Here is a 27,093-nt window from a genome sequence, read left to right as displayed (position 1 = left end):
GTGGTGTGATTGCCTTGAGCTGATACTGTCCCAAATTGCCAGTTGGTCCCTCTGTCAGGTGTTCAGAAGGTGTGAACAATCGCCTTAGGTGGATGCAACCCTTTCTGAAGTGGGCCTCCAGTTGGAAGGAGTGCGCCATCAGAGGTGCCGGCAATCGGGGATTTTCTTGCAATGTGCCAATCATCTTCACAATCAATAGCTATGAAACGTAAACGGAATGAGGCTAACGATTCAAAGACTCTCCCAGCTGCGCCACAATTCCTTGTGGTTTCATGTACTGAAGACTGTCAGTCCTTTGCTACGGTAAATCCATTTATTATTCAGAAAAGTGTTGCAATTGCTGGCCCTGTGAAATCCTACTCTTGTTTGCGCACTGGCATGTTGCTTTTGGAGGCTACTTCTGACTCTCAAGCACAATAACTACTTGCAGCTTCGCTTATCCACAGCTATTTTGTTCATGTAGAAGACCATCGAAAGCTGAATTCTTCCCGTGGTGTTATTTACACTAGGTTGCTCGATGGTCTAACTGAGGCAGAAATCCAAATGTACCTCTCTGATCAGAGTGTCATAGCAGTCCATCAGGTGGTGAAAAAGTAGATGCCTCCTTAGTGCCCACATGCACTCTCTTTCTCACTTTTGATAGAGTGGTTCTTCTGGCAAAGGTCAAAGCAGGTTATGAAGTTATCACAGTCAGACCATATATTCCAAACCCGATGTGCTGCTACCATTTTCATCCTTACAACCACACTCAAGAGTCCTGTTGACAGCCAGCCAAATATGTAACCTGTGGTAGGGATGCTCACGAGGGCGATTGTCTGATTCCTTCTCTCCAGTGCATCAACTGCAATGGCAACCATGCTGCCGCCACCGCCTCCTGTGATTGTCCTGCGTATCTCGATGACCGAGCTGTCTGGGAAATGTGAGTGAAGGTAAAGTGCCTTACCTGGTCGCTCTCAAGGTGTTGGCTAGTCGAAAACCCTGCATTCTGCCATCTGGCACCTACAGTGCTGTTCTTGCTACATCTTGCTCCACAAATGACATGACCACATAGACATGTGACCTCAAATTTAGCAGCACAGTTGTAAAATCGCCCACTGTCATGGTAGCATCTACGTCTCCTCGTCCAGCTGTGCAACACGCCACCAAACTTTTGCCTCATGGAGCAAAGTCACCAGCTACACAACTGCCAAGTCAGAAAGGACAGAAGGAATACTTCCGTGAAGACTTCCTACGTCTCTACAGTCAACCTCTGACAACCAGAAAGCCTCCAAGAAGTCAAACAGAGGCACCAGGGCCCAACTCGAAGATCCTCTTCGACAGAGTCTCCATGTGATACCCTCACCCGCCTGACCTCCATGTCGCTGGTGCGCACCATGAACCGTTTTTCTGCAGTGGACTCCGCAGGCCGACAGAAGGAAAATGTCAATGCTTCTGTAGACCTCGTGGAGCAGCATCCTCTTGCCTCTGTGTGCTGTAGTGGGGAGTCTTCAAAGGTTGCCACTTGGCAGCTGCCGAGATGACACCCCTTCATTTTTTCTCGTCATGTCTCTGCTCCACCTCCAATGAAACGTTCGTGGTCTTTGATCCAGCAAAGAGGATTTACAGCTGCACTTAGAATCACAGCGTCCACTTGTTTTCTGCCTTCAGGAAACAAAATTGTGTCCTCACAACCACTTTGAGCTTTCGTGTTTTTTCCCAGTCTGTTTTGATCTCCCCCCCCTCCCCCGAGTACGGCATTCCATCTAGTGGGGGAGTCATGCTGCTCATACAGAATGACGTTTGTAGTCAACCCATCTCCTTGACTACCTGCCTTCAAGCTGTTGCAGTTCGCCTTTTTTTTTTTTCCACACTTCAATTTTTTCTTTGTACGGTTTACATCCCTCTGTCATACGATGTCACCAGGGCGGACTTCCTCCAGCTTATTAGGCAGCTACCTCACCCCTTTCTGCTGCTCATTGACTTTAATGCGCACCATCCCCTTTGGGGTTCTGCCAGAATCTGTCCAAGAGGAGCCCTGTTGGCTGACCTTCTCAATCAACTTAACCTCATCTGCCTTAAGACGGGAGCACCCACGTTCCTTTCAGGCTCCACGCATACCTTTCCCCATTTGGACCTATCCTTCTGCACTGCCCAGCTTGCCCATCATCTCAAGTGGTCCGTTCTCTCTGACACATACTTGAACGACCATTTCCCATTTGCTATCCGTTTGCTGACTCCTTCCCCTCCTATGTTCACATCCAAATGATATCTTCTTAAGACGGACTGGAGGCTTTACTCCTCCCTGGTGACCCTCAACAAACAACATTTCCCCAGTTGTGATGACCAAGTAGAATATCTTACACACATTATCCTTACCACTGCACAACTTTCCATTCCTCGCACTTCCTCTTTACCGCACTACGTCCCAGTCCCTCGATGGACTGAGGCGTGCCACGATGCAATTCACACGTGGAGACGTGCTCTCTGCGTATTTAACTGTAATTCTACGATGGCAAACTGCAGTCATTATAAGCAGTTGTATGCACAGTGTTGTTGTATTCTTCGGTATAACAAAACAGCTAGTTGGATTTCATTTACCAGTTCTTTTAACAGTTGCACTCCCTCTTCCGTCATGTAGGCCAACCTCCGACAGCTCTCTGGGACCAAGATCCATTCCCCAGTTTCCAACCTGACAGTAGCAGGCGATGTCATCATGGACCCTATTGCTATCTCCAACACCTGAAATTCCTGGGGCTCTTGCTCGATAGGAAACTTCTTGGTCTTCCCAACCTCTTTCCTGGCAGCCCACTGTACATGGACTCTCAGTATCCTAAATATCAGCAGTGCTACTTCGTGGGGAGCAGATCGAACGACCCTCCTCAGTTTATACTGGACCCTTGTCCATTCGCAATTAGACTACGGGTATTTTGTTTATGCATCTGCGTGTCCATCCCTCTTACGCTGTCTCAATGCTAACCACCACCGTGGCATCCGTTTGGTCACTGGCACCTTTCACACCAGCCCTGTTGAGTGTGTGTGTATGCAGAAGCTGCCGAACTACCACTGTCCTACCGCTGTGACTTTCTCCTCAGCAAATATCCATGCTGTTTGTCTGCCATGCGTGGCCACCCATCCTATGCCCCCTTCTTCGAACACTCGTTTGATGGCCAGTATGGGTGTTACCTCCTGAAGTTCGCTTTCAGCTCTTGCTCTGGCAGCTTAACTTCATGTTGCCTGCAACTTTCCTGGTGGGTGTAAACTCTTCACCACCTGGGCATCGTGTGGCGGCCCGTGTTCACCTTGGCCTTCATTCACTTCCTGAGGTCACTACTCCAGCCTTGCTCTATCACATTCGGTTTCACAACCTTTGCACGGAACTTCGCGATTGAATTTTTGTGTACACTGATGGCTCTTGGACTGACCGTGGTGTCAGGTGTGCCTTTGTCATTGGAGCCGACTTTTTTTGGTATCAACTTCCAAAACTGTTCAGTATTTACAGCAGAGCTCTTCGCCCTGTATCAGGCCACGCAGTACATCCGACGACACAGGCTTTTCAATTGCGTAATCTGCTCAGGCTCTCTCAGTGCCCTTCAAAGCCCCTGTGTGTTGTACACCGTCCATACCTTTGTGCAACAGGTCCAGAAAAGCTGTCACTTGCTCACTCTTGGTGCAGCCACTGTGATGTTCATTTGGGCTTCGCAGGTCACGTCGGTCTAACAGGAATTGAAACTGCTGACACTGTTGCCGAGGCCTGTTAGTTCTTGCATACCCTCCAATGATCTGTGTTGCTGTCTGTCAGCAGGTGGTGTCACTTTGGCATCACCACTGGTCCTCTCTTCATGGGAACAAGCTCTGGGTTATTAAGACTCTCCCAGCAGGTTGGATGACCTCCTCTCGGCTCTTTCGCAGTGAGATCATTTTAACTAGGTTGCGTATTGAGCACTGTCTTTTTAGCCATTGCCATTTGTTAAGTGGTACTCCCTCACCACTTTGTGCACGTTGTGCTCAACTTTTGACAGTCCGACATTTCCTGATGAAATGTCCTTTTTTTGAGCACTTACATTCCTGTTTGTGTTTGCAGCCTAGTTATCGGCCGTGTTAGCGAATGATACAGGCTGTCGAGCACATTTTACTTGTTATCTGTTGTAGCAATATGATGAAGGCCATTTCATTTTTAGTGCTGGACCTCTGTTTTTCTATGGCGTATTTTATAGATCTTTCTCTACATCCCTGTTTTTAGCTGTCTTCTCTCCCATCGGTTGGGATTGACGATTGACATGTAGTCGTTTTCAACTCCTGTTTGTCTTCTTCTACAGTTTTGACTTGGGCGTGTATGACTCTGTTTTGTTTTAGGGTGCAAAAACAACTAAACACTGGACTCACATTTGGAAGGATGATGGTTCAAACCCACATCTGGCTATTCTGATTTCTGTTTTCCATGATTTACCTAAATCACATAAGGCAAATGCCAAGATGCTTCCTTCTCCATCCTTTCCTAATCCGAGCTTGTGCTCTGTCTCTAATGACCTTGTAGTCGACAAACTGTGAACTTGACCGTCCAATTGCCGAACATGCTGCACGCCACAACACAAATGACTTCAACAGCTAATTCACTATGCTGGACATTTGGATACTCCCTTCCAGCAAACGTTTCACTGAACAGTGGGAATTCTCTCTCCAGCATTTCCTGTGTTCTCACAATCCCCCTGGCCTAGACCTCTGTTAAACTGTTCCACTGCCTCACTTTACTTGCCTTTTCCCTTCTCTCTTCTATCCATACCAGTCTCACCCTGTTCAGATGTTGGTACTCCCTTCTCCCACCATCCCCCCCCCCCCAAGTTCGTGTGTGTGTGTGTGTGTGTGTGTGTCCCTCTCCCTCCCTCCCCCAATTCATTTCCACCTTCCTCTCCCTTTTCTTTCCCTTCTTCCTATCCCCCTCTCCCTATATGTTTTTGTGCTCTACCCTCTGTACTCCTTTCATCTTCTTGTGTGGCCATGGGCTCCAGCTGTCCAAAGACATGCCTCTTTTCCACTACCCTATCTTTGCATCCTTCCTTACTCCATCTTCATAATGGGCATGCACATTTGGATGTCTGTGTGGTTGTGTGTGTGAATGTGTGTACTTTTGCTAGAAAAAGAGCAAGGACTCAAAAGCCAGTGTGCATGCTGTTTCCTGTTATGTCTCTCTGTGCTCCATGTGTTGGTACACTATAGGTGAGTAATTGCCTTTTCCTTATTTTATGTATTGCTCCGTCCAGGAATTTCCAAGTCTCGATCATTGCACATGCTTTCTGATGCACACCGATAGCTGTAGAGCCTATTGTCATCGTGTGATGCAGCAGTCTGCATGAATAATGACAATTCACCATGTCAGGAATGGGCTGTGACAGGTCACTATGACATTTCTTACCACTTTAACTTTCTTTACCCATCATCTTTACTCCTACCAACTGCCTCACAAAAACATGTATAGATTGGGATTTTCACTCTGCAGCGGAGTGTGCACTGATATGAAACTTCCTGGGAGATTAAAACTGTGTGTCCGACCGAGACTCGAGTCTCGGTCGGGCACACAGTTTTAATCTGCCAGGAAGTTTCACATGTACAGATGTTCATCATGATTCCTTTTCGTGCAACCAAGAATTCAATTGCAGCATGTTGCTTGTAACGAGTGTCTCATGTAGATACTATTTTGATGGCTACAGCTCTGCCACATGTCGGAATTGTTCAAAACTGTGTACATGTGCAGAAGTAACGTGTACATCAGCAGTGACTCTTCATCCAAAATAACATGCTATGTTGTCCCTACCAGTTACTACCAATTTCAGTTGTTAGCCTATGTGATTATAGAAAGTAGTTCTGTGATTAGGGCTAGAGAACTGCACGATGCCGACTGCCTGCCGTCGTCCTTTGCTGTATGGCACCATTCAGATGCAGGATGGAGACATATGGGGTCAGTCATTATTGGCTTTATTGATGATGGAGCCACTACCTCTGACACAAGTAGCTTTTCTGATGGTCTCGAGGGGCTAAGTGCATCCCGTTTCAGTCCTCCCACCAGTGGGGCGAAAAAGGAAAAAGAAAACTGGCAGTTCTGGGAATTTGTACCTAGCATTGGCTGTCAGATACTCTGCATCAGAGACCACATTTGTAAGTGTTGATGTGATACCATTGAGTCAAATGCTTTTTGGAAGTTAAGAAGTAGTGCATCATTGATCTGATTGTGTTGATCCATTATTTTCAGGATGTCAAGCGAGAAAAGTAGACACTGGTTTTCGCATGACCATTGTGTTCCCTGTCCTGGCCAGTCGATGTGGAGGAGTTCATTCCAGTCAAGAAACCTCATTATGTTAGACCTCAGAATATGATGTAAGGTTCTTCAATGAAAGGATGTCAGTAATATTGAATAGTAGTTTTGTTTAAAAATTCAGCTACCTGTCTTGAAGAAAAGTGTGACCTATGTTTTCTTCCAACCACCAGGCACATGAACTTTCGTGCATTATGGTCAAGATAGTGTCTAACTTGGTTGCAAATTTCAGATTGAGTCTGATGCTCCTTAAAAAAGGCCAGAGACCTTGTTCAGTTTTAACAAATTCAACTGTTTCTCAATGTCACTAACACCAATAGCTAAGCCATTCCCCTTTGTAGCAGTGCAAGATGTAAACTGTGGTGTGCTCATGGATCTTCCTTCATAAAGGGACATTTAAAAATGGAATTTCATATATATGCTTTTGCTTTGTTACCCTAAATTTCATTTCCTGTCATCCTCAAGTGTCTGAACATGCAACTTCATTGCCACTGACTGATTTAACATATGACCGAAATATGGTCTTTAAATATGATTCTGATTCAGTACTCTTCGAAAGCTGCACCCATTGCCATTTTGGCAGCAAAATACGTTTCATTTGGCATATATCTATCTGTAGTCCTGTGCTTCATTTCACCTTCTGCACTATAGTCTGTTTCCTCCTGACATGAACTGTTGTATTAGAAATGTACCTATCAACTGCTTGTTCCATTATTCTTTTAAACCAGAGACACAATTCTTCTAAATGCTAATGCCCACAGAAAATCATTTAAAAGGTGTTCTTACATATCCTTCAGGTATGAAACTACTGCCTCTTTCATCTGCGCTAAAAACAGTACTACTGCTGGGAGTGAGTACTGAACATACAAATGCTTCTACCAATTTTAGTTGTCGTTTGTACTTTGGTAATCACTGTTGCTACCACTGTCACACAATCAGGTATAAAAGCTTCAGTGTGGACGACCTCAAAAAGAGCTGGTATAGTTGTTGCTATAAGCTCTAATATATTTCCTTTAACAGTGGGTTTACCGAGTAGTTTCCATATAAACTATTTTATATTGTTTTGCAAGATGTCTTCCATCTGTTACAATACTGTAATTGTTCCAAGTGAGTGTTGGTTGATTCAGTGTCCTCCAGAATGATTGGGGTACATATACAGGGTGGTCCCGAATTCATGGTACAAACTTTAATGGTAGGTGCAGGACATTGTAACAAGGATATATTGTATAGGAATGTATAGTCCCAGGTGACGCGGTGAGGCGTAAACAGGGGAAATAACGGCCGAAAGGAAAACGAAAGATTTTATTGAAATCGTTGTTGACAAGTGTCATGTTTACAGTAAGTGTTCAAAATTGCGTCCACCATGAGCGATACATGCTTGACAGCGTCGGTGCAGCGATTGGCGTACACGTTCAAAGATGCCTGGTATTTCACGCACACCTGCAGCAGCTACAGATATGCGAGCAACGAGATCCTCATCTGAGTCAACTGGAGTCTCATAAACAAGACTCTTAAGATGTCCCCATAAAAAGTAATCGAGGCAAGAGAAATCAGGAGATCGGGGTGGCCAAGGGACTGGTCCACCACGCCCAATCCATCTAGCACCAAACGTGGCATTCAGGTAATTCCGTACAGCAGTGCTGAAGTGTGCTGGCGCTCCATCGTGCTGAAACCACATGCGGTTACGAATGGCGAGCGGAACATCTTGCAGCAGTTCTGGTAACACTTCTTGCAGAAAAATAAGATAGCTTTCGCCACAGAGTCGCGTGGGTAGTAAGTATGGCCCAATCAAAAAGTCGTTCACAATACCAGCCCACACATTAATACCGAAACGTTGTTGATACGCATGTGGACGCGTTGCATGTGGATTATCTGTTGCCCACACATGGGAATTGTGCGCATTAAAGACACCCTCGCGTGAAAATGTCGCTTCATCTGTAAATAGCACATGACCTACGAAATCCGGCTGCAATGCACATTGCTGCAACAACCACTGGCAGAAGTTCACGCGAAGAGGATAATCTGCCGGATTCAATGCTTGTACTTTTTGAAAATGGAAGGGGTGTAAGCGATTTTCATTTAACACTCTGCATACAGTCTGATGACTCACATGTACGTCACGCGCAACAGTTCTTGTGCTTGACTCGGGTCTATCAGCCACTATGTTCAAGATGCGTTCTTCCAGTCTTGGAGTGCGTACAGCTCTTAATCGACCAGCGTCATGTCTGTTGACGTCGAACGTACCTGTTTCACAAAGTTGACGATGTAACCGTTGAAAAATTCTATGATCCGGCATTCGTCGATTAGGATACTCGCGCGATACATTCGTAACGCAGCTCTGGCGTTACCATTTGCACGGCCGTACATGTAATGCATGTCTGCTTTTTCTGCATACGTAAAGTCACCCATCGTCTACGGCAGCACAATTGTGAATGGCGCTTGTCCCTACTGCGATACATCATGTTCATCTACTGCCCTCTACCGGCAGTGACACCAACCGATCACTCCATTTCTCTTTCCCCTGTTTACGCCTCACCGCGTCACCTGCGACTATACATTCCTATACAATAAATCCTTGTTACAATGTCCTGTACCTACCATTAAAGTTTGTACCATGAATTCGGGACCACCCTGTATACTTGAGAGTTTAAGTTTTCAGTTACATCTGGGGGTGAGTCTGGATAGGGAGATCCAGTTGCAATTTTATGCCCCCTCCCTTTAGTACAAAGTCTTGTCCACACAGTCTCACATGCAGCTGTGATTCAATCTCAGTGGATCTGGTTTACTGCAATGAGTACAGACTGTCGACTTACCATTAGCCTTCATCCTTTCAATATAAAGATGTGATCTGCTGTAAAAATCTCCCCGCTGTGACTTTCAGGTTTTAGCCAGCTCTCCGTACCTAGTATTGTGAGTTCCACTGTTTTTAGGAGTGCTTGAAACTTTGGCAATAAGTGTGAACGCTTCTCTAGTTAATGGCGTAACGTCAGGTGTTCATCAGCATTATTGTCTCAATGTTGTGCACAATATCTTGAGAACTGACCCTGTCATTTCCTTATGTACTTGCTGCCAACCAACCAGACTTATGAACTGTTGTTGGTCCTATGTCACTATTCCAACTCCAGACACCCACTATACCCTCCCTTTGATGTCCACGTTTGGTGAACATATGTACAACTTGTTCATCTCAATACCTTGTTAGGAAGGTGAGCATAAGGAGAAGTCGACCTTTATTCTGGCAGTGCTTATCCATAGTCAAGGTTTTAACATTTTGCCTCCACAGTTGATGGAAAATAAATACCACATAGAGAATGACAGTGGACAACATGTAATAGTCACACATCGTTCAGTTTGTTAAAATAGACTGTAGTTGATGCTATTGTGCGTATGTCTCTGAAGTTCAAAAGTGTACCGGAAGTCACAACTTTCAGTAGGAGGGCCTTATGACTTTTAATTTTCAGTTAGTCCTAAGTGGGTAAGCATCTGAATAACAAATGCAAATGTCTGGAGTTAGCCCTGTCAGTTCTTGGATTGTTTTTTGCCACTTACCTTTCACCTATGGCAGCTGTAATGTGGTTCGGAGTCAACAACAAGCCTTAGGTTCCTCTATAACTTACAGGGTAAGTCAGGTCAAAGTAGGCACGTACCACTTCCAATACGACAAGTCTTAATAAAACACCCTAGACATCAAACCATTTTTGACACTGAAGACAGTTTTATCTTTTACTTGCAAAGTGCTGTCATTTTTACTACTTTTGTTGGCTGAGATTTGAAAAATTGGGAAATGTTTAGTATTATAATGCAGTATAATGTTAACATGATTTTAAAGAAAAGTTTTTATTTCAGTCTGCCGGTGTAAGTGGGATAAATGAACACATTGTTTCCATTAATGCAAACAAGTACACTCCAGTTGATTCTGACCTGATTCCAACAGGTATGTTTTCTTAACAATTCTTATCTCTCCTAATTTGGCATTTCGTTTAATGAAAATGAAATTCCTTTTTGTGAATCAGTTCGGCAAATTTGCTATGCGCTTCCCAAAGAGGTTTTAAAATTCTTATTATATTTGTTCTTTTACAAAGTATTTCCTATAAAGCATAATTTTTTCATATTGTTCATACAGGTGAGATTGTAAATGTTGGTGGCACTCTTCTGGACTTGAGAATACCACGTCGTCTGGGAGATGGTCTTCCTCAAGTTTCTGGCGGGTATGACAACAATCTGTGTGTCAACCAGGCCAGTGTTTGCGGGATGACATTTGTTGCAAGGTAATGGTACACAATGCACAAGGAAACTGCAGTACACTGTTTATATTATAATGGCTTCTTTCACTTTCCAATGGATTGTTATTCTAGCAGTATTCAGAAGGGCATGCAGTTTTAATTTAGCCAGACTTTTTTAGTATCATATAACATTTTATAATATTTCCCCTATTGGGAAAAACTATCACCTGCAAAATGTTATGCAATTCATATGACCATACGTATCTGCTTGTGTCAACTATCATGGACTAAGTGGCTAAAATGAAGTATATAAACCAAAAAAATGATCTGTAGTTTATATTGGCTGCCTGAATAATTGACAAATATGGGTGAACTTTTAGCATCACTAAATATAGGCAAAATACAGTAGATATATGTACATACATCAGAGTAAAGCCAGCATACAAAAACAAAATATCTAGTAGAATGGCACAGGTCCATTATGCAGTTAAACAGATTTGTCTGAGGACTGATGGTGTGAAAATATTGTGAGTAAACAACTAAATGTGGATTTGTATCTGCTGAGTCAGTTTCTCTGTACATAAAAAGTTTCACAGTGATAAAAATTAAAGTCACTCTACAGCTTTATGAAATTGTAAGATGCATACCATTTAAAGGCCATTCATAGAACTGAAATGCTGCTGGAAATGTGATTTATGATATTAGAGGCCAGCCCACAAGCAAATGTATGACCATTGCCCCACATCCCTGATAAGACAAGTAAGTCAGTGATCAGAATACTATGAACAAAAATGGAATTTTCAGGCCATTAGTGTTGTCCCTTTCTTCATAGCTGTGGCTGAAAGCAGTCACTCTCTAAACTCTTTAATTAACTCATTCCGTTTCCAAAATTTTCTTGTGCAGGGTTGTGCATCCAGATTCTGGCCGTGTTTTGGAAGTCCATTCTGATCAGCCTGGAGTGCAGTTTTACACAGCAGGTGGGCTTCCAGAAGAAGGAACAACTGATCCAAATACAGTAATAATTGGAAAAGGTGGCGCACAGTACAACAAGTATGGTGCACTCTGCCTTGAGACACAGAATTATCCAGATGCTGTGAACCATGTGAGTAACGATAAGTAATTTTATTACCATACTGCAGAGAATGTTTCAAAACTGTATTGTAGACTATCTTAAGGTTCCATATGCCGCTTTAAAATTGTCAGTTCCAGTTGTGATTTCTTCCTGCTTACTCTGTAAGTTATTTTGTTATTTCTCTATAGTCTGTAACGTGTACAGAAAAAAACTAATTCTTGTGTGGAAAGTATTGAATGTTTATTTTGATTTTTATTACAGAAAAACTTCCCAAATAGTATACTGAATCCTGGACGCAGATACTCGCACACAATGGTGTACCAGTTCAGCACTGCATAAGACTGTAAAGAAACTTAAACAAAAGAATCAAAGTATAGCAGGAAGAGTAGTTGAAAGGCAAAAAATGAGCTGCATCTGCAGTAGTTCTCAGACTGCTGTAATGTGTTAAAAAGTATAGGACATAGGTGAATTGGGTTTGGAATCACATTTTAATAATGTAAGACATTGCAAAAGACAAATTTTACATGTTTATACTGCGTTTATATTCACTTTGTGTCCTGTTTATATGAACTGATTCTTATAAGACTGTCCTGACATTTCGACCTCTGTATTTTCTCAGGTTTGTGGTAATCTGTTTTACGTGTACATGCACAATCAGTATAAAATAGTGTTAAATATTAGATGCAAAATTGAGTCCTTATTTGTCACATTCCTAACTATTTATTATGCCAAGATGACAAGTTCTCATCCTTGCAGTTAAGGACTTTTGATTTCTAGCAAAATAGCAAATTTTTTAAAAATATGTTCTACTTTTAAGTCAACATCCTTCTGTACACTGTTTCTCTCAGGAAGAGCAATGCTGCTGCTGCTGCTGCTGCTGTAACGTCAAAATTAGCTAAGATGTGGGGATAACTGTAAATGGAGCATGAATTTTGAACTGCTAGCACGCGGCGATGAGAGGGGGGGGGGGGGGGTATTGACCTTGAATGAATGTTGGCAGACTGCCCATACAATTCGGTTTCAGTCGCTATGGAGTGTTAGAGCATAGAGCATCGTGTGTTCGTTGTCGAGCAGTACTTTAGAAACAATGATTCCGTAGTCACAGTGCAACGCCTTTTCCATCAAAATTTTAGAGTTGGACATTGAGGTGCAGTGCCTGATCGAAATACTGTACTCCAGTGGGTTGCAACGTTTAGAAGTACTGGATCTGTGATGAAGAAGAAACCACCTGGTCTTCCCCATTCAGTTCGTACTCCACAAAAAGGTAGACCGAGTGAGAACGGCAGTTCTTGCTAGTCTGAAATGATTTGCTAGATAACAGGCTGTAGTGCTGGGAACGTCATGTCATTCGCTTCACCGCATCTTACATGATGATCTTAAGTTTCACCCGTACAAGATAATGATCGTCCAGCAGCTTAGTGAAGGGGATTTTGTGTAGCGCAGAGACTTTTGTCGCATAATGGACGAAATTTTTGCGAAGATGCAGATGCTACAGTCTACATGAGTGATGAAGCACATTTTCACGTAGATGGTTATGTCAGTGTTCAAAATTGTCAGAATTGGTAGCCTCAGAACCCGCATGAATTACACCAAAGGCCTCTCCACAATTTAAAAGTAACAGTGTGGTGCTGCATTTCAAAGATAGGGATTGTTGGACCCTATTTTTTTGAAGAGGAAGGAACTGCAGTTGCTGTGACATCAGCATGCTATGTTAAAATGTTAAACAACTTTCTTCATCCAGAACTTGAAAGGCGTCAAGTGAACAAGAGAGAAATATGGTTTCAGCAGGACGGTGCCACAGCTCACACAGCGAGAATATCCATGGAAGTGGCTCGACAAATGTTCCTAGGACATGTTATTTCGAGATACTATGATGTTTAATGGCCTCCTCACTCACCCAATTTGTCGATATGCAACTTCTTTTTGTGGGGATATTTAAAATCAAAAGTCTACGTGAACAAGCCTCGCACAATCATGACCTGAAGAATTCCATTCGTCAGTAAATTGAAGCCGAGCTGAATGAAATGTTGGAGAGAGTCATGCGTAACTTTTGGGAGAGGATCCAAATTTGTATCCAGCAAAAAGGATGTCATCTCCAAGACATTATTTTTCGAACCCAATTAAAGTATGTATATTTCAAAACGGCATTAAAAAATCCATCACTTAATGTTTGTTTTTATTATTTTTATCAAACCGTGTCCCAGTCATTCAATAGTGAAAAACATGCGTTTCCTCTGCTCCATCCTGTACTTGCAGCTGAGAAGGGAGTGAGACAGGGTTGTAGCCCGTTGCCAACATTATTCAGTCTGTACATTGAGCAAGCTGTAAAGGAAAGCAAAGAAAAAACTGGAGTAGGAATTTAAGTTCAGCGAGAAGAAATAAAAACCTTAAGGTTTGCTGATGACATAGAAATTCTGTCACACGGCAAAGGATTGGGAGAGCAATTGATTGGAATATACACTGTCTTGAAAGGAGGATATAAGCCGAACATCCACAAAAGCAAGACAAGGATAATGGAATGTACTCAAGTTAAATCAGGTAATGCTGACGAATTAAATTAGGAAACAAGACACAAGATGAGTTTTGCTATTTGGGAAGCAAAATAACTGATGGTTGACGTAGAGGATATAAAATACAGACTGGCAATGGCAAGAAAAGTGTTTGTGAAGAAAGAAATTTGTTAACACGGGAGTCTTAGGAAGTCCTTCTTGAAAGTATTTGTATGGAATGTAGCTATGTGTAGAAGGGAAATGTGGATGATAAACAGATTAGACAAGAAGAGAATAAATGCTTATAAAATATGGTGCTACCGAAGAATGCTAAAGATTAGATGAGATCATGTAATTAATGATGTGGTATTGAATAGAACTGGGGAGGAAAGAAATTTGTAGCACAACCTGGCCTGAAGAAGGGACTGGTTGATAGAACACAACTCAAAACCTGGAATATACCAACTAGGATGCAATATGTTCCAATCATTATACACTGCAATGACAAGAGACTTTAACACAATAGCAAGGAGCATTTGAGATGACTTAGATTTGAATCTGGACACTTGCCAGCACAGAAACCAGCAACAACTGACACAATTATAAGCAATACTCTGAATACAAATTAACATGAAATCTGCTTCAAACTGTGGCAGCAAAAATATTAACGAACAAATGAAAAATTTTCAGTGCTTAAACATGTAACCAGGAAAAAAAATCAAGCAGAAGCATTATCCTGGTGCAGTAGTTTTCATATTTGCCTGCCCCAGCACCAAATTTGAGTTCCACCAGCACATAATAGCCAAAGCAGCTGAAAACACAAAACCCATTATATCAAACACTAGATTAGAAGGCTTGTCATATTCTCGTGGTGAGTATGAAGTGTACTGGAGGAGATATCTTTACTGCAAACTCCGAGAGATAAAAAATGCTGCCGATAAATACACTGCGCAAAAAAAGTATCACCTTTTCAAAACCCCAGAATTGTCTCCAATTGTGATGCATAAATTTGAAATTTGGTTCAAAGGTGCCTTCAACCTTCCTCGGTAATGGTGCAAAAGTGTCACTCAGGGCTCGGTGATGCTTCAAACAGCAAGGTCTTGACCCGTGGAAAAAAAGGGTCAGAACTTAGTTCATGTGAGACGTAAGATGGGTTAATGATATCACACTGGCACCAGATTTTACCACAATTCTCCCCAACACCACCACTGACATGTCGTACAATGGTAAGGTCATCACACCCTTTCTTTTGACACATCTCGAGGTAGTGTTACCACAACTTGTTCTCTAGTATACAGGGCTGAACCTCTAGGCAACATTCAAAGCCATTGGACGAAATCTGAACATTATTCAACGTGGCAAAGGGTGTTTGCATTTTCAGCCCACCAGTTTTGTACCCTCCTGTGGTGTAATCAAGCGGGCAATGTAACAATGACATGTGCATGAATAAAACAGCAAAGACAGACACACACACACACACACACACACACACACACACACACACACACACACTGTTGATCACATTAAAAATACGCCTTTCAAGCTTTTGACACCCATTCAGCTGAATGTTGCTTTGCAGCTGCTCTAGCGCAAAGAAAAAACAGAGCAAGGCAAATGAAACTGAATTCACAACTACAATCTAAGTCATGAACAATGGTGGTCCGCAAAGGCATGGACGGAGATTGCCATGTTGCATATGTGCACAGAGGGGCTTTGTGCTAAAGAGTGTGTGGATGCTGCAAATTCTCTCTCACACTTGCTTATGTAGCATTTGCCACTTTCCGCCATCATCCATCATCATCATTTAAGACTGATTATGCCTTTCAGCGTTCAGTCTGGAGCAAAGCCCCCCTTATACAGTTCCTCCATGATCCCCTATTCAGTGCTAACATTGGTGCCTCTTCTGATGTTAAACCTATTACTTCAAAATCATTCTTAACCGAATCCAGGTACCTTCTCCTCGGTCTGCCCCGACTCCTCCTACCCTCTACTGCTGAATCCATGAGTCTCTTGGGTAACCTTGCTTCTCCCATGCGTGTAACATGACCCCACCATCTAAGCCTGTTCGCCCTGACTGCTACATCTATAGAGTTCATTCCCAGTTTTTCTTTGATTTCCTCATTGTGGACACCCTCCTGCCATTGTTCCGATCTACTAGTACCTGCAATCATCCTAGCTACTTTCATATCCGTAACCTCAACCTTGTTGATAAGGTAACCTGAATCCACCCAGCTTTCGCTCCCATACAACAAAGTTGGTCGAAAGATTGAACGGTGCACAGATAACTTAGTCTTGGTACTGACTTCCTTCTTGCAGAAGAGAGTAGATCGTAGCTGAGCGCTCACTGCATTAGCTTTGCTACACCTCGCTTCCAGTTCTTTCACTATGTTGCCATCCTGTGAGAGTATGCATCCTAAGTACTTGAAACCGTCCACCTGTTCTAACTTTGTTCCTCCTATTTGGCACTCAATCTGTTTATATCTCTTTCCCACTGACATTACTTTCGTTTTGGAGATGCTAATCTTCATACCATAGTCCTTACATTTCTGATCTAACTCTGAAATATTACTTTGCAAACTTTCAATCGAATCTGCCATCACAACTAAGTCATCCGCATATGCAAGACTGCTTATTTTGTGTTCACATATCTTAATCTCACCCAGCCAGTCTATTGATCATCCATGACTACAATAAATGATAGTATCATGGTTTAATGCTCGACTGGCAACAATGTTCACAGCATACCACTCGGAACAGTACTGAACACTCATTAGCTGTCTGAGAATACATGATGCCAGTTGTGCAGAATGAGCCACTTGACTGCCATCACTTGTGATTCCAACTACAGTGCCTAAGGGAGAAATAAACACGTATGGAGTCTTGCACTAAATAATCAAATACACTTACATTAAATTTACTACAGCACACATTGACAACTGTTAGTTTGGAAGAACAATTTGCAAGATTACAATGAAATATTATGTTGTCGTGATCCACTTGGTTATATCAGTATTTCTGGCAGACTAACACTTGATAAGATCATGTTTCATCCAGCAAGGGTCATCCAGAAAGTAAAGACCATCTAGTTATACATGAGTCTCAAAAGAAAGTTTATATATGAAGAGCTCACTGTGCATGTGCAAGAAATTGGAGGAGCCTGCTTGGCCTTTAGGAATTCAGTCGATATGAGGCACATTTCGAGAGTGGACTGCACATTCTGTGTGGGAGAATTTTACAGACAAGTGTTTTGGCAACTGTAGCATGGAGGAAATTTTGCAGTTATCATGGATTGCACACAAGTAAATGATGCTCCAAGTGTTCCTCTTATCCAGAAATGGATCAAAATCACTGAAGAAACCAGTTCAGCACAGGTCAAACCAAAATCCAGGCAACCAAGATCTTTGGAGAGTGTAAATCGGTCTGTTCGTGACAATACTAACCTCTCCATTCACACGTGTGCAAGTACTTTAAATGTGCCTGGGTCAATCCATATGAAGTGGTCCAGTAGTGGTTGCTTGACAATTTTTAAATATTTTAATTTTTTTATACGTGATTGCCCTATATTTGAGAAATTCAAAACAGTTTTTTTTAAATAATTTATCTTGCACCTTTACTGAATGGTGGCCATTGTTATTTGTAGGCGCGTGACTATTTTTTAGTCTGGAGACATTAGCGAAAATCTGAATATCTCTGCACTGGGTTAAGTTACAACATTGCAATTGACATGATTGTTTTTAGAAAAGTGTCCTCTACAACATTGTTTTTTACACAAAATACCCTAAATTCAAAAATAACTAGTCAAAATGACCTCCAAAGTTTGGTATCCAAATTTTCAAAAATCCACTTTTTAGGCACAAAAATAACAAACAAGGAGTGATTTATGAGAGTCTATTTTTTTTCTTATCGTTAGATATTGTACACTAATAGCCTCATATAGGGCAAGAACACTTACAAATGTTTCCTTAATTTTTTATGAATTTTTGAAATTTGAAAATTTTCATTTTTTGTAAAGTTTGGGGTTAGTTATCTCAGGTGGGATTGAATATAAAAATATGATTTTTGCACAGTTTGTACACCTATATGATAGCAACATACTGTAAAAATTTGAACATTGATATCTGACTGTGAACAAAGATATGAATTTTTGAAAATGAAGAAATAATTCACATTACTCTACAACTGATCTTATGGCGGTTGCCTACTTAAATGGTTTATTGTTTCATAGTAATAAAATTTTTTTATGGCATATATTTAGTTAACACTATCACCCAATATTCATTTAGTTTATTTACTTTTAATAATGCAATATTAAACAATAGGAGCTATGTTAATAAAAATGCTCATTTACATTTAGGTTTATTTTCAATAAAAAAGTACATTATTGCTGGGTGTGGCATTATGACTTTGAAATTAGACAAACTTTGTTTAAATTGTGGCATTATGACTTTGAAATTAGACAAACTTTGTTTAAATTTCGAGTAAGTTCTTCTGTAACATCAGTGTGTGAGTATCATGAGAAGAAATGTATTCTGAAGTACAGCCACATTTTTGGAAGAAAGTGCTGTGATCCACTTAAAGTTCATAAAAAAGCCTGTTACTAAGGGTTTGAGGGAAATAAAACTTGGAACATTTGTCCTAGTTGTGTGAGAGTGTAACAGCTTCCCAAGTGAAACGTAATTCCCGAAAATTTTCTGGGCCCAAATTGTGACTCAAAAATATTTGTTGTGAATCCAGAACCAGAATCATGTAATCTTGTTAATGACATTTATATTCCTAATGAGGAAGCTGTTAGCATATTGGATTTTGCCTGTTCTAAGTCAGACGTATCTCCTGCTTCGAAAATAATAAAATTAAGTAACAGAAAATAAAAAGCAGCTATTGAAAATAAGGTACAACAAATTTTAGACAAAATTAGAAAAGACTTGGAATCATGCTTTAATAATACAGGTACCAACATTATTTCTAAAGAAGAAGAAAACCTGCCACCAGCATCATCTAACACTGAATATTTGAGCTTAATAGAGAAATTAAAAATTAAATGTTCAGTGACATCTAAAGAAGAGAAAAAATAGTTCATGAATTCAACTTTTCTCATCGTTCGGTTAAACTAACCCCAAAATTAGTTAAAGAGCTAGGCATTCTTCCAGTTTTAGGAAAGAAGAAAGGAGTAGGTATAAGTGAAGAAACAATTAAAAAGATCCAGCAGTTTTTTGAAGATGAAGAAAACAGGAGAATGTGCCCATGTTGCAAAGATAGCAAAAGAATTGTTATAAATGGAGTTAAAGTAACAAAGCAGAAACGAATAGTGCTGTCAAATTTAAATGAACTTGATGTAGCTTTCAAAAATTCTCATCTGAATGCAAAATTGGAAGGTCAGAATTTTGTGACCTCCACCCTAAGTGGTGTATTTTGGCTGGATCCTCAGGGACACACTCCGTATGTGTTTCTTTATATCATCAAAATGTCAAACTGATGATTGCAGGTGTAAAACTCTGTGATCTTAACTACAAAGAGTTACTAGATTTAATGGTCTGTGACACTGCATGATGAGTTTGTGTAATAAATGCACTGGTAAGGAAACCATTATTGTATTGAAACTTCCTGGCAGATTAAAACTGTGTGCCCGACCGAGACTCGAACTCGGGACCTTTGCCTTTCGCGGGCAAGGTACGCAGGAGAGCTTCTGTAAAGTTTGGAAGGTAGGAGACGAGGTACTGGCAGAAGTAAAGCTGTGAGTACCGGGCGTGAGTCGTGCTTCGGTAGCTCAGATGGTAGAGCACTTGCCCGCGAAAGGCAAAGGTCCCGAGTTCGAGTCTCGGTCGGGCACACAGTTTTAATCTGCCAGGAAGTTTCATATCAGCGCACACTCCGCTGCAGAGTGAAAATCTCATTCTGGAAACATTCCCCAGGCTGTGGCTAAGCCATGTCTCCGCAATATCCTTTCTTTCAGGAGTGCTAGTTCTGCAAGGTACGCAGGAGAGCTTCTGTAAAGTTTGGAAGGTAGGAGACGAGGTACTGGCAGAAGTAAAGCTGTGAGTACCGGGCGTGAGTCGTGCTTCGGTAGCTCAGATGGTAGAGCACTTGCCCGCGAAAGGCAAAGGTCCCGAGTTCGAGTCTCGGTCGGGCACACAGTTTTAATCTGCCAGGAAGTTTCATATCAGCGCACACTCCGCTGCAGAGTGAAAATCTCATTCTGGAAACATTCCCCAGGCTGTGGCTAAGCCATGTCTCCGCAATATCCTTTCTTTCAGGAGTGCTAGTTCTGCAAGGTACGCAGGAGAGCTTCTGTAAAGTTTGGAAGGTAGGAGACGAGGTACTGGCAGAAGTAAAGCTGTGAGTACCGGGCGTGAGTCGTGCTTCGGTAGCTCAGATGGTAGAGCACTTGCCCGCGAAAGGCAAAGGTCCCGAGTTCGAGTCTCGGTCGGGCACACAGTTTTAATCTGCCAGGAAGTTTCATATCAGCGCACACTCCGCTGCAGAGTGAAAATCTCATTCTGGAAACATTCCCCAGGCTGTGGCTAAGCCATGTCTCCGCAATATCCTTTCTTTCAGGAGTGCTAGTTCTGCAAGGTACGCAGGAGAGCTTCTGTAAAGTTTGGAAGGTAGGAGATGAGGTACTGGCAGAAGTAAAGCTGTGAGTACCGGGCGTGAGTCGTGCTTCGGTAGCTCAGTTGGTAGAGCACTTGCCCGCGAAAGGCAAAGGTCCCGAGTTCGAGTCTCGGTCGGGCACACAGTTTTAATCTGCCAGGAAGTTTCATATCAGCGCACACTCCGCTGCAGAGTGAAAATCTCATTCTGGAAACATTCCCCAGGCTGTGGCTAAGCCATGTCTCCGCAATATCCTTTCTTTCAGGAGTGCTAGTTCTGCAAGGTACGCAGGAGAGCTTCTGTAAAGTTTGGAAGGTAGGAGACGAGGTACTGGCAGAAGTAAAGCTGTGAGTACCGGGCGTGAGTCGTGCTTCGGTAGCTCAGATGGTAGAGCACTTGCCCGCGAAAGGCAAAGGTCCCGAGTTCGAGTCTCGGTCGGGCACACAGTTTTAATCTGCCAGGAAGTTTCATATCAGCGCACACTCCGCTGCAGAGTGAAAATCTCATTCTGGAAACATTCCCCAGGCTGTGGCTAAGCCATGTCTCCGCAATATCCTTTCTTTCAGGAGTGCTAGTTCTGCAAGGTACGCAGGAGAGCTTCTGTAAAGTTTGGAAGGTAGGAGACGAGGTACTGGCAGAAGTAAAGCTGTGAGTACCGGGCGTGAGTCGTGCTTCGGTAGCTCAGATGGTAGAGCACTTGCCCGCGAAAGGCAAAGGTCCCGAGTTCGAGTCTCGGTCGGGCACACAGTTTTAATCTGCCAGGAAGTTTCATATCAGCGCACACTCCGCTGCAGAGTGAAAATCTCATTCTGGAAACATTCCCCAGGCTGTGGCTAAGCCATGTCTCCGCAATATCCTTTCTTTCAGGAGTGCTAGTTCTGCAAGGTACGCAGGAGAGCTTCTGTAAAGTTTGGAAGGTAGGAGACGAGGTACTGGCAGAAGTAAAGCTGTGAGTACCGGGCGTGAGTCGTGCTTCGGTAGCTCAGATGGTAGAGCACTTGCCCGCGAAAGGCAAAGGTCCTGAGTTCGAGTCTCGGTCGGGCACACAGTTTTAATCTGCCAGGAAGTTTCATATCAGCGCACACTCCGCTGCAGAGTGAAAATCTCATTCTGGAAACATTCCCCAGGCTGTGGCTAAGCCATGTCTCCGCAATATCCTTTCTTTCAGGAGTGCTAGTTCTGCAAGGTACGCAGGAGAGCTTCTGTAAAGTTTGGAAGGTAGGAGACGAGGTACTGGCAGAAGTAAAGCTGTGAGTACCGGGCGTGAGTCGTGCTTCGGTAGCTCAGATGGTAGAGCACTTGCCCGCGAAAGGCAAAGGTCCCGAGTTCGAGTCTCGGTCGGGCACACAGTTTTAATCTGCCAGGAAGTTTCATATCAGCGCACACTCCGCTGCAGAGTGAAAATCTCATTCTGGAAACATTCCCCAGGCTGTGGCTAAGCCATGTCTCCGCAATATCCTTTCTTTCAGGAGTGCTAGTTCTGCAAGGTACGCAGGAGAGCTTCTGTAAAGTTTGGAAGGTAGGAGACGAGGTACTGGCAGAAGTAAAGCTGTGAGTACCGGGCGTGAGTCGTGCTTCGGTAGCTCAGATGGTAGAGCACTTGCCCGCGAAAGGCAAAGGTCCCGAGTTCGAGTCTCGGTCGGGCACACAGTTTTAATCTGCCAGGAAGTTTCATATCAGCGCACACTCCGCTGCAGAGTGAAAATCTCATTCTGGAAACATTCCCCAGGCTGTGGCTAAGCCATGTCTCCGCAATATCCTTTCTTTCAGGAGTGCTAGTTCTGCAAGGTACGCAGGAGAGCTTCTGTAAAGTTTGGAAGGTAGGAGACGAGGTACTGGCAGAAGTAAAGCTGTGAGTACCGGGCGTGAGTCGTGCTTCGGTAGCTCAGATGGTAGAGCACTTGCCCGCGAAAGGCAAAGGTCCCGAGTTCGAGTCTCGGTCGGGCACACAGTTTTAATCTGCCAGGAAGTTTCATATCAGCGCACACTCCGCTGCAGAGTGAAAATCTCATTCTGGAAACATTCCCCAGGCTGTGGCTAAGCCATGTCTCCGCAATATCCTTTCTTTCAGGAGTGCTAGTTCTGCAAGGTACGCAGGAGAGCTTCTGTAAAGTTTGGAAGGTAGGAGACGAGGTACTGGCAGAAGTAAAGCTGTGAGTACCGGGCGTGAGTCGTGCTTCGGTAGCTCAGATGGTAGAGCACTTGCCCGCGAAAGGCAAAGGTCCCGAGTTCGAGTCTCGGTCGGGCACACAGTTTTAATCTGCCAGGAAGTTTCATATCAGCGCACACTCCGCTGCAGAGTGAAAATCTCATTCTGGAAACATTCCCCAGGCTGTGGCTAAGCCATGTCTCCGCAATATCCTTTCTTTCAGGAGTGCTAGTTCTGCAAGGTACGCAGGAGAGCTTCTGTAAAGTTTGGAAGGTAGGAGATGAGGTACTGGCAGAAGTAAAGCTGTGAGTTCCGGGCGTGAGTCGTGCTTCGGTAGCTCAGTTGGTAGAGCACTTGCCCGCGAAAGGCAAAGGTCCCGAGTTCGAGTCTCGGTCGGGCACACAGTTTTAATCTGCCAGGAAGTTTCATATCAGCGCACACTCCGCTGCAGAGTGAAAATCTCATTCTGGCATTATTGTATTGTTTCATGAATGACGAGGAAATTCCAGACAGTGGTTCACAACTGACAGGGAAGAAATGATAACAGTGGTTAAATCTCAGGAAGAGTACTTGGAATTTTTAATTGATAACTTACAAAAATTCAAAAGTCATCACTATGTTTGTAAAATCCAAAGTAAGTTTTTGAAGGACAAAAAAGCACAACTTCATGAAACTGAATGCATATTGCTAGCTGATTTTGCAGAAAATTTTACATTTGTGATTCAGGATGCAATACAAGTGTACCACTGGGTCAATGACCAGGCAACAGTGCATCCACTCATTCCCTACTTTAAAAATGAGAAAGATAAAGTTTGCAGTGCTTCAATTGGCATTCGAAACGACTAATTGGAGCACAACACTTTGGCTGTACATGTGTGTCAAAAGTATGTAATAAATTACATAAGAGAATTTTCCCAAGATTGAGAAGCTGATATACTTTGGGTTGGAGGTTGAATGGCAATTTTTTGCATCTTGCCATGGTAAAAAAATGCATGTGATGGAGTAGAGGTAGAACAAAAAGTGAAGTAAGTAAAGCCAGCCTACAAAGACCAATCACAGACCAAATTCTCACAGCACAGGACATGTATGTCTTTTGCAAGGATAATATTAAAGGCATTACCTATTTTCTGATCAAGAAAGAAGTGGTTCTGCATATGAAAACAATACTTCAAACCAGATTTGAAAAATGTATAGCAATAAAAGGAACAAGGCATTTTCACAAATTCCTTGACATTGCAGAAAACTCAGTTTGATGCTATGTATCGTCAGAAACCGAAATTTATGACGATCATTGTCAGTAAAATTACATCTCTGTCTTTAACATTGAACGACATAGTGTCGTGTGTATGATGGATATTGGTGGCTTGCAGAGGTTGAAAGAATAAGTTTGGAAAACAATGATGTTTTTGTGCATTTTTACCACCCTGCTGGCCCAAGAACATCATTCAAGAAATCTACTAGTGACAAAGTTTGGACACCAGTGAAAAATGTTTTAAGGAAACTTTCAGTGCTTGAACTTACCACAGCAACTGAGATGTATTATTCTATACCACAGAAACTGCCTGAAGAAATAAGTGTTCTAAACATTCACCTACAGGTTTAGGAACAGTCACATCTTGAAGAATGTTAATTGAAAATATTTATTTTAAGTATGTCAAAATAATATAAATGTTAATTTCAGCGATGTTTCAACTTTTTGTATATAATTCAGTTCTTTACTTCAATAATAATTGATTATATCCTGCCAACATCACACATGAATAGGCAACAGCCATATCAGTTGTAGAGTAATGTGAATTATCTCATTTTCAAAAATTCATATCTTTGTTCACAGTCAGATATCAATGTTGAAATTGTTACAGTGCGTTGCTATCATATAGATGTACAAACTGTGCAAAAATCATATTTTTATATTCAGTCCTACCAGAGATAACTAACCGCAAGCTTTACAAAAAATGAAAATTTTCAAAAATTCATAAATTAAGGAAACATTTTTAAGTGTTCTTGCCCTATATGAGGCTATTAGTGTATGATATCTAACTATAGGAAAAAATAGACTCTCATAAATCACTTCTTGTTTGTTATTTTTGGGTCTAAAAAGTGGATTTTTGAAAATTTGGATACCAAACTTTGGAGGTCATTTTGACTGGTTATTTTTGAATTTAGGGTATTTTGTGTAATAGATAATGTTGTAGAGGACACTTTTCTAAAAACAATCATGTCAACTGCAATGTTGTAACTTAACCCAGTGCAGAGATATTCATATTTTTGCTAACGTCTCTAAACTGAAAAATCATCGCGTGCTTACAAACAAAAATGGCCGCTATTCAGTACAGGTGAAAGGTAAATTTTTTTAAAAAACTATTCTAAACTTCTCAATTTAGGGTAATCACATATAAAAAAATTAAAATATTTAAAAACGGTCAAGTAACCAACTTAATTTTCATGGACCACTTCATTTGGATTGACCAGCTTAGGTCATCACTACACTGAATTCTTCAAAAAGATCTTAAACTGCACCTTACAAAATCCAACTGGAGCAAGAATCAAAACCTCAGGATATCAGGCATAGACTGCAGTTCGTTAATGATGTAACTGAGTGACCTTCATTTGAAGTCGTCACCTAGCTTACTGAACTGACAACAGGAGAGTATAACGGGAATTCTGAAGCTCACGACCAGATACCATATTTTTTTATTATTGGAGGTGAGTATGAGAAGAAGTCAAGGAAGCTTTTTGCAATAAATATTGTTTCCATTTTATATAACTAAACAGTCTCTATTTTTCTGGCCGACCCTTGTACAAACCCATTTCACTTCTCCCTGTCTTATCAGAAACTTTTGAGATAGTTATCTACAATGGAATAGTGACAAAAACTGATTTGACATATTCTGTAGCCTTGGTGAGCATTTGACCTGTGTTCATTAGAAAACTGTACTTGGGGTAACAAAAATGCTGTAGCACTGATGGCATTCCTTGTCTATGGTTGGAGTCTTACTTTCAAAACAAAAATAGCACCACAATGACAAACTAGGAACAGGAATAAAACACATTCAGAATTGTGAAACAACCAAATTTTGACTGCTGAAACTTTCAGTACACTGCCCACTCTCCTTCCCAACCTGTATCGATTACCTTACAATGAATTTCTAGAAGTGTTCACACACTAATGTATGCAAATGAAATGAACACCACTAATAAAGGCACCAAATACAGACACAACTGATAATTGAAGAGACATAATGGAGTACAACAAAACATTGTTTCCAAAAATATTCGTATTACGCAATTTCTAGGGCTCTTCTGGTACCAGACGTTGGCAGTACTGGCCATTACTAATAGGAAATTCCCCATTGCACCCCCCCCCCCTCAGATTTAGTGGTAAGATGGCCCAGTGGATAGCGCATCATAAACAGAAAGATGAACAGCCGCAGCGTCGTGGTTAACTGGTCAGTGTTGTACTGTGAACTGGACGAGCCATGTTCTGAACTCCCTCATGTTATTCATTTTTTTTTATTTTTCACAACATTATGAACTGTCCGTCCAGCCATTGAAATGTTTGTCCTCTTTCTGTAGTCTTGGCAATTGTCATACTGTACACTGGCAATAGAATACAAGTCATATGGTAAGTATAAGTTGCTGTTGCAAGTAAATGTGCTGAATAGTGAGACACCACACATACATCTCACAGATATGAAAACAACAAAGAAACAGGTGTGAACTGTGAAACAAAAAGGAATTCAAAAGTCAAAACTTCCGAAACGAAACACAACTTCAAAAACATATGTTTTGACAGAGCACAGGGAGACTCTGTAAATGTGAAACTACTGCGTTCATTTGTTGCAGCTTTTGTGACAAACTGTTCAGGTTTCATCATTTCCTTGGGAATGATCACATTCACACAAACACCTAAGTTGGGCAAGGAGGCATCTCTCTCTCACTCACTAAGCATAAAAATTAGGTTCCTTGGTAAGAGATTCCTATCATTTTACATACGTAACGTTACTAATGCCATGTGTGACAAACCAGACATGTTTTCTGGTGGAGTATTTGGTTGACTTGTCATCAAACATTTGTGGTTCTCATTCTAAAGCCACTTCCTTTTGGCTGCTAGTAGAGTAGTTGTGCAGAATCAACTGTCATTATAGATTCCTTCCTTACACCTCGCTGTAGCAAACGGTCGTTACACCACAAGACATACTCAAATTTGAATGCACCGAAAATAAACAAAAAGTATTGGCATGGAGAAAATTTGAACACGGCTCCTCCACTTGGCAGTCCAACAT

At 41.9% G+C, this 27,093-nt stretch overlaps 1 protein-coding gene and 2 non-coding genes across 3 annotated transcripts in view; all 3 read left to right on the top strand.

Annotated features, from left to right (window-relative positions):
* Positions 1 to 12,261, top strand: part of LOC124711864 (galactose mutarotase-like) — a 35,192-nt gene extending 22,931 nt beyond the window's left edge. Inside the window, exons 4-7 of the mRNA XM_047242101.1 lie at positions 10,133 to 10,220; positions 10,410 to 10,554; positions 11,413 to 11,611; positions 11,843 to 12,261. Of these exons, the coding sequence (XP_047098057.1) occupies positions 10,133 to 10,220; positions 10,410 to 10,554; positions 11,413 to 11,611; positions 11,843 to 11,920 (510 nt within the window). The 3' untranslated portion in view covers positions 11,921 to 12,261. The remainder of the gene's footprint in view (positions 1 to 10,132; positions 10,221 to 10,409; positions 10,555 to 11,412; positions 11,612 to 11,842) is intronic.
* Positions 12,262 to 20,725: 8,464 nt separating this feature from the next.
* Trnas-cga lies at positions 20,726 to 20,800 on the top strand. The gene has a single exon. It is a non-coding gene; the product is annotated as a tRNA-Ser (tRNA).
* Positions 20,801 to 23,133: 2,333 nt separating this feature from the next.
* On the top strand, positions 23,134 to 23,208 carry Trnas-cga. Its single transcript has one exon. It is a non-coding gene; the product is annotated as a tRNA-Ser (tRNA).
* Positions 23,209 to 27,093: the final 3,885 nt, after the last annotated feature.

This window comes from Schistocerca piceifrons, chromosome 8 (assembly GCF_021461385.2).
Source record: "Schistocerca piceifrons isolate TAMUIC-IGC-003096 chromosome 8, iqSchPice1.1, whole genome shotgun sequence".
Lineage (NCBI taxonomy): Eukaryota > Metazoa > Arthropoda > Insecta > Orthoptera > Acrididae > Schistocerca > Schistocerca piceifrons.
The sequence above is the reverse complement of the archived record's forward strand: the minus strand, read 5'-3'. Positions and strand labels throughout refer to the sequence as shown.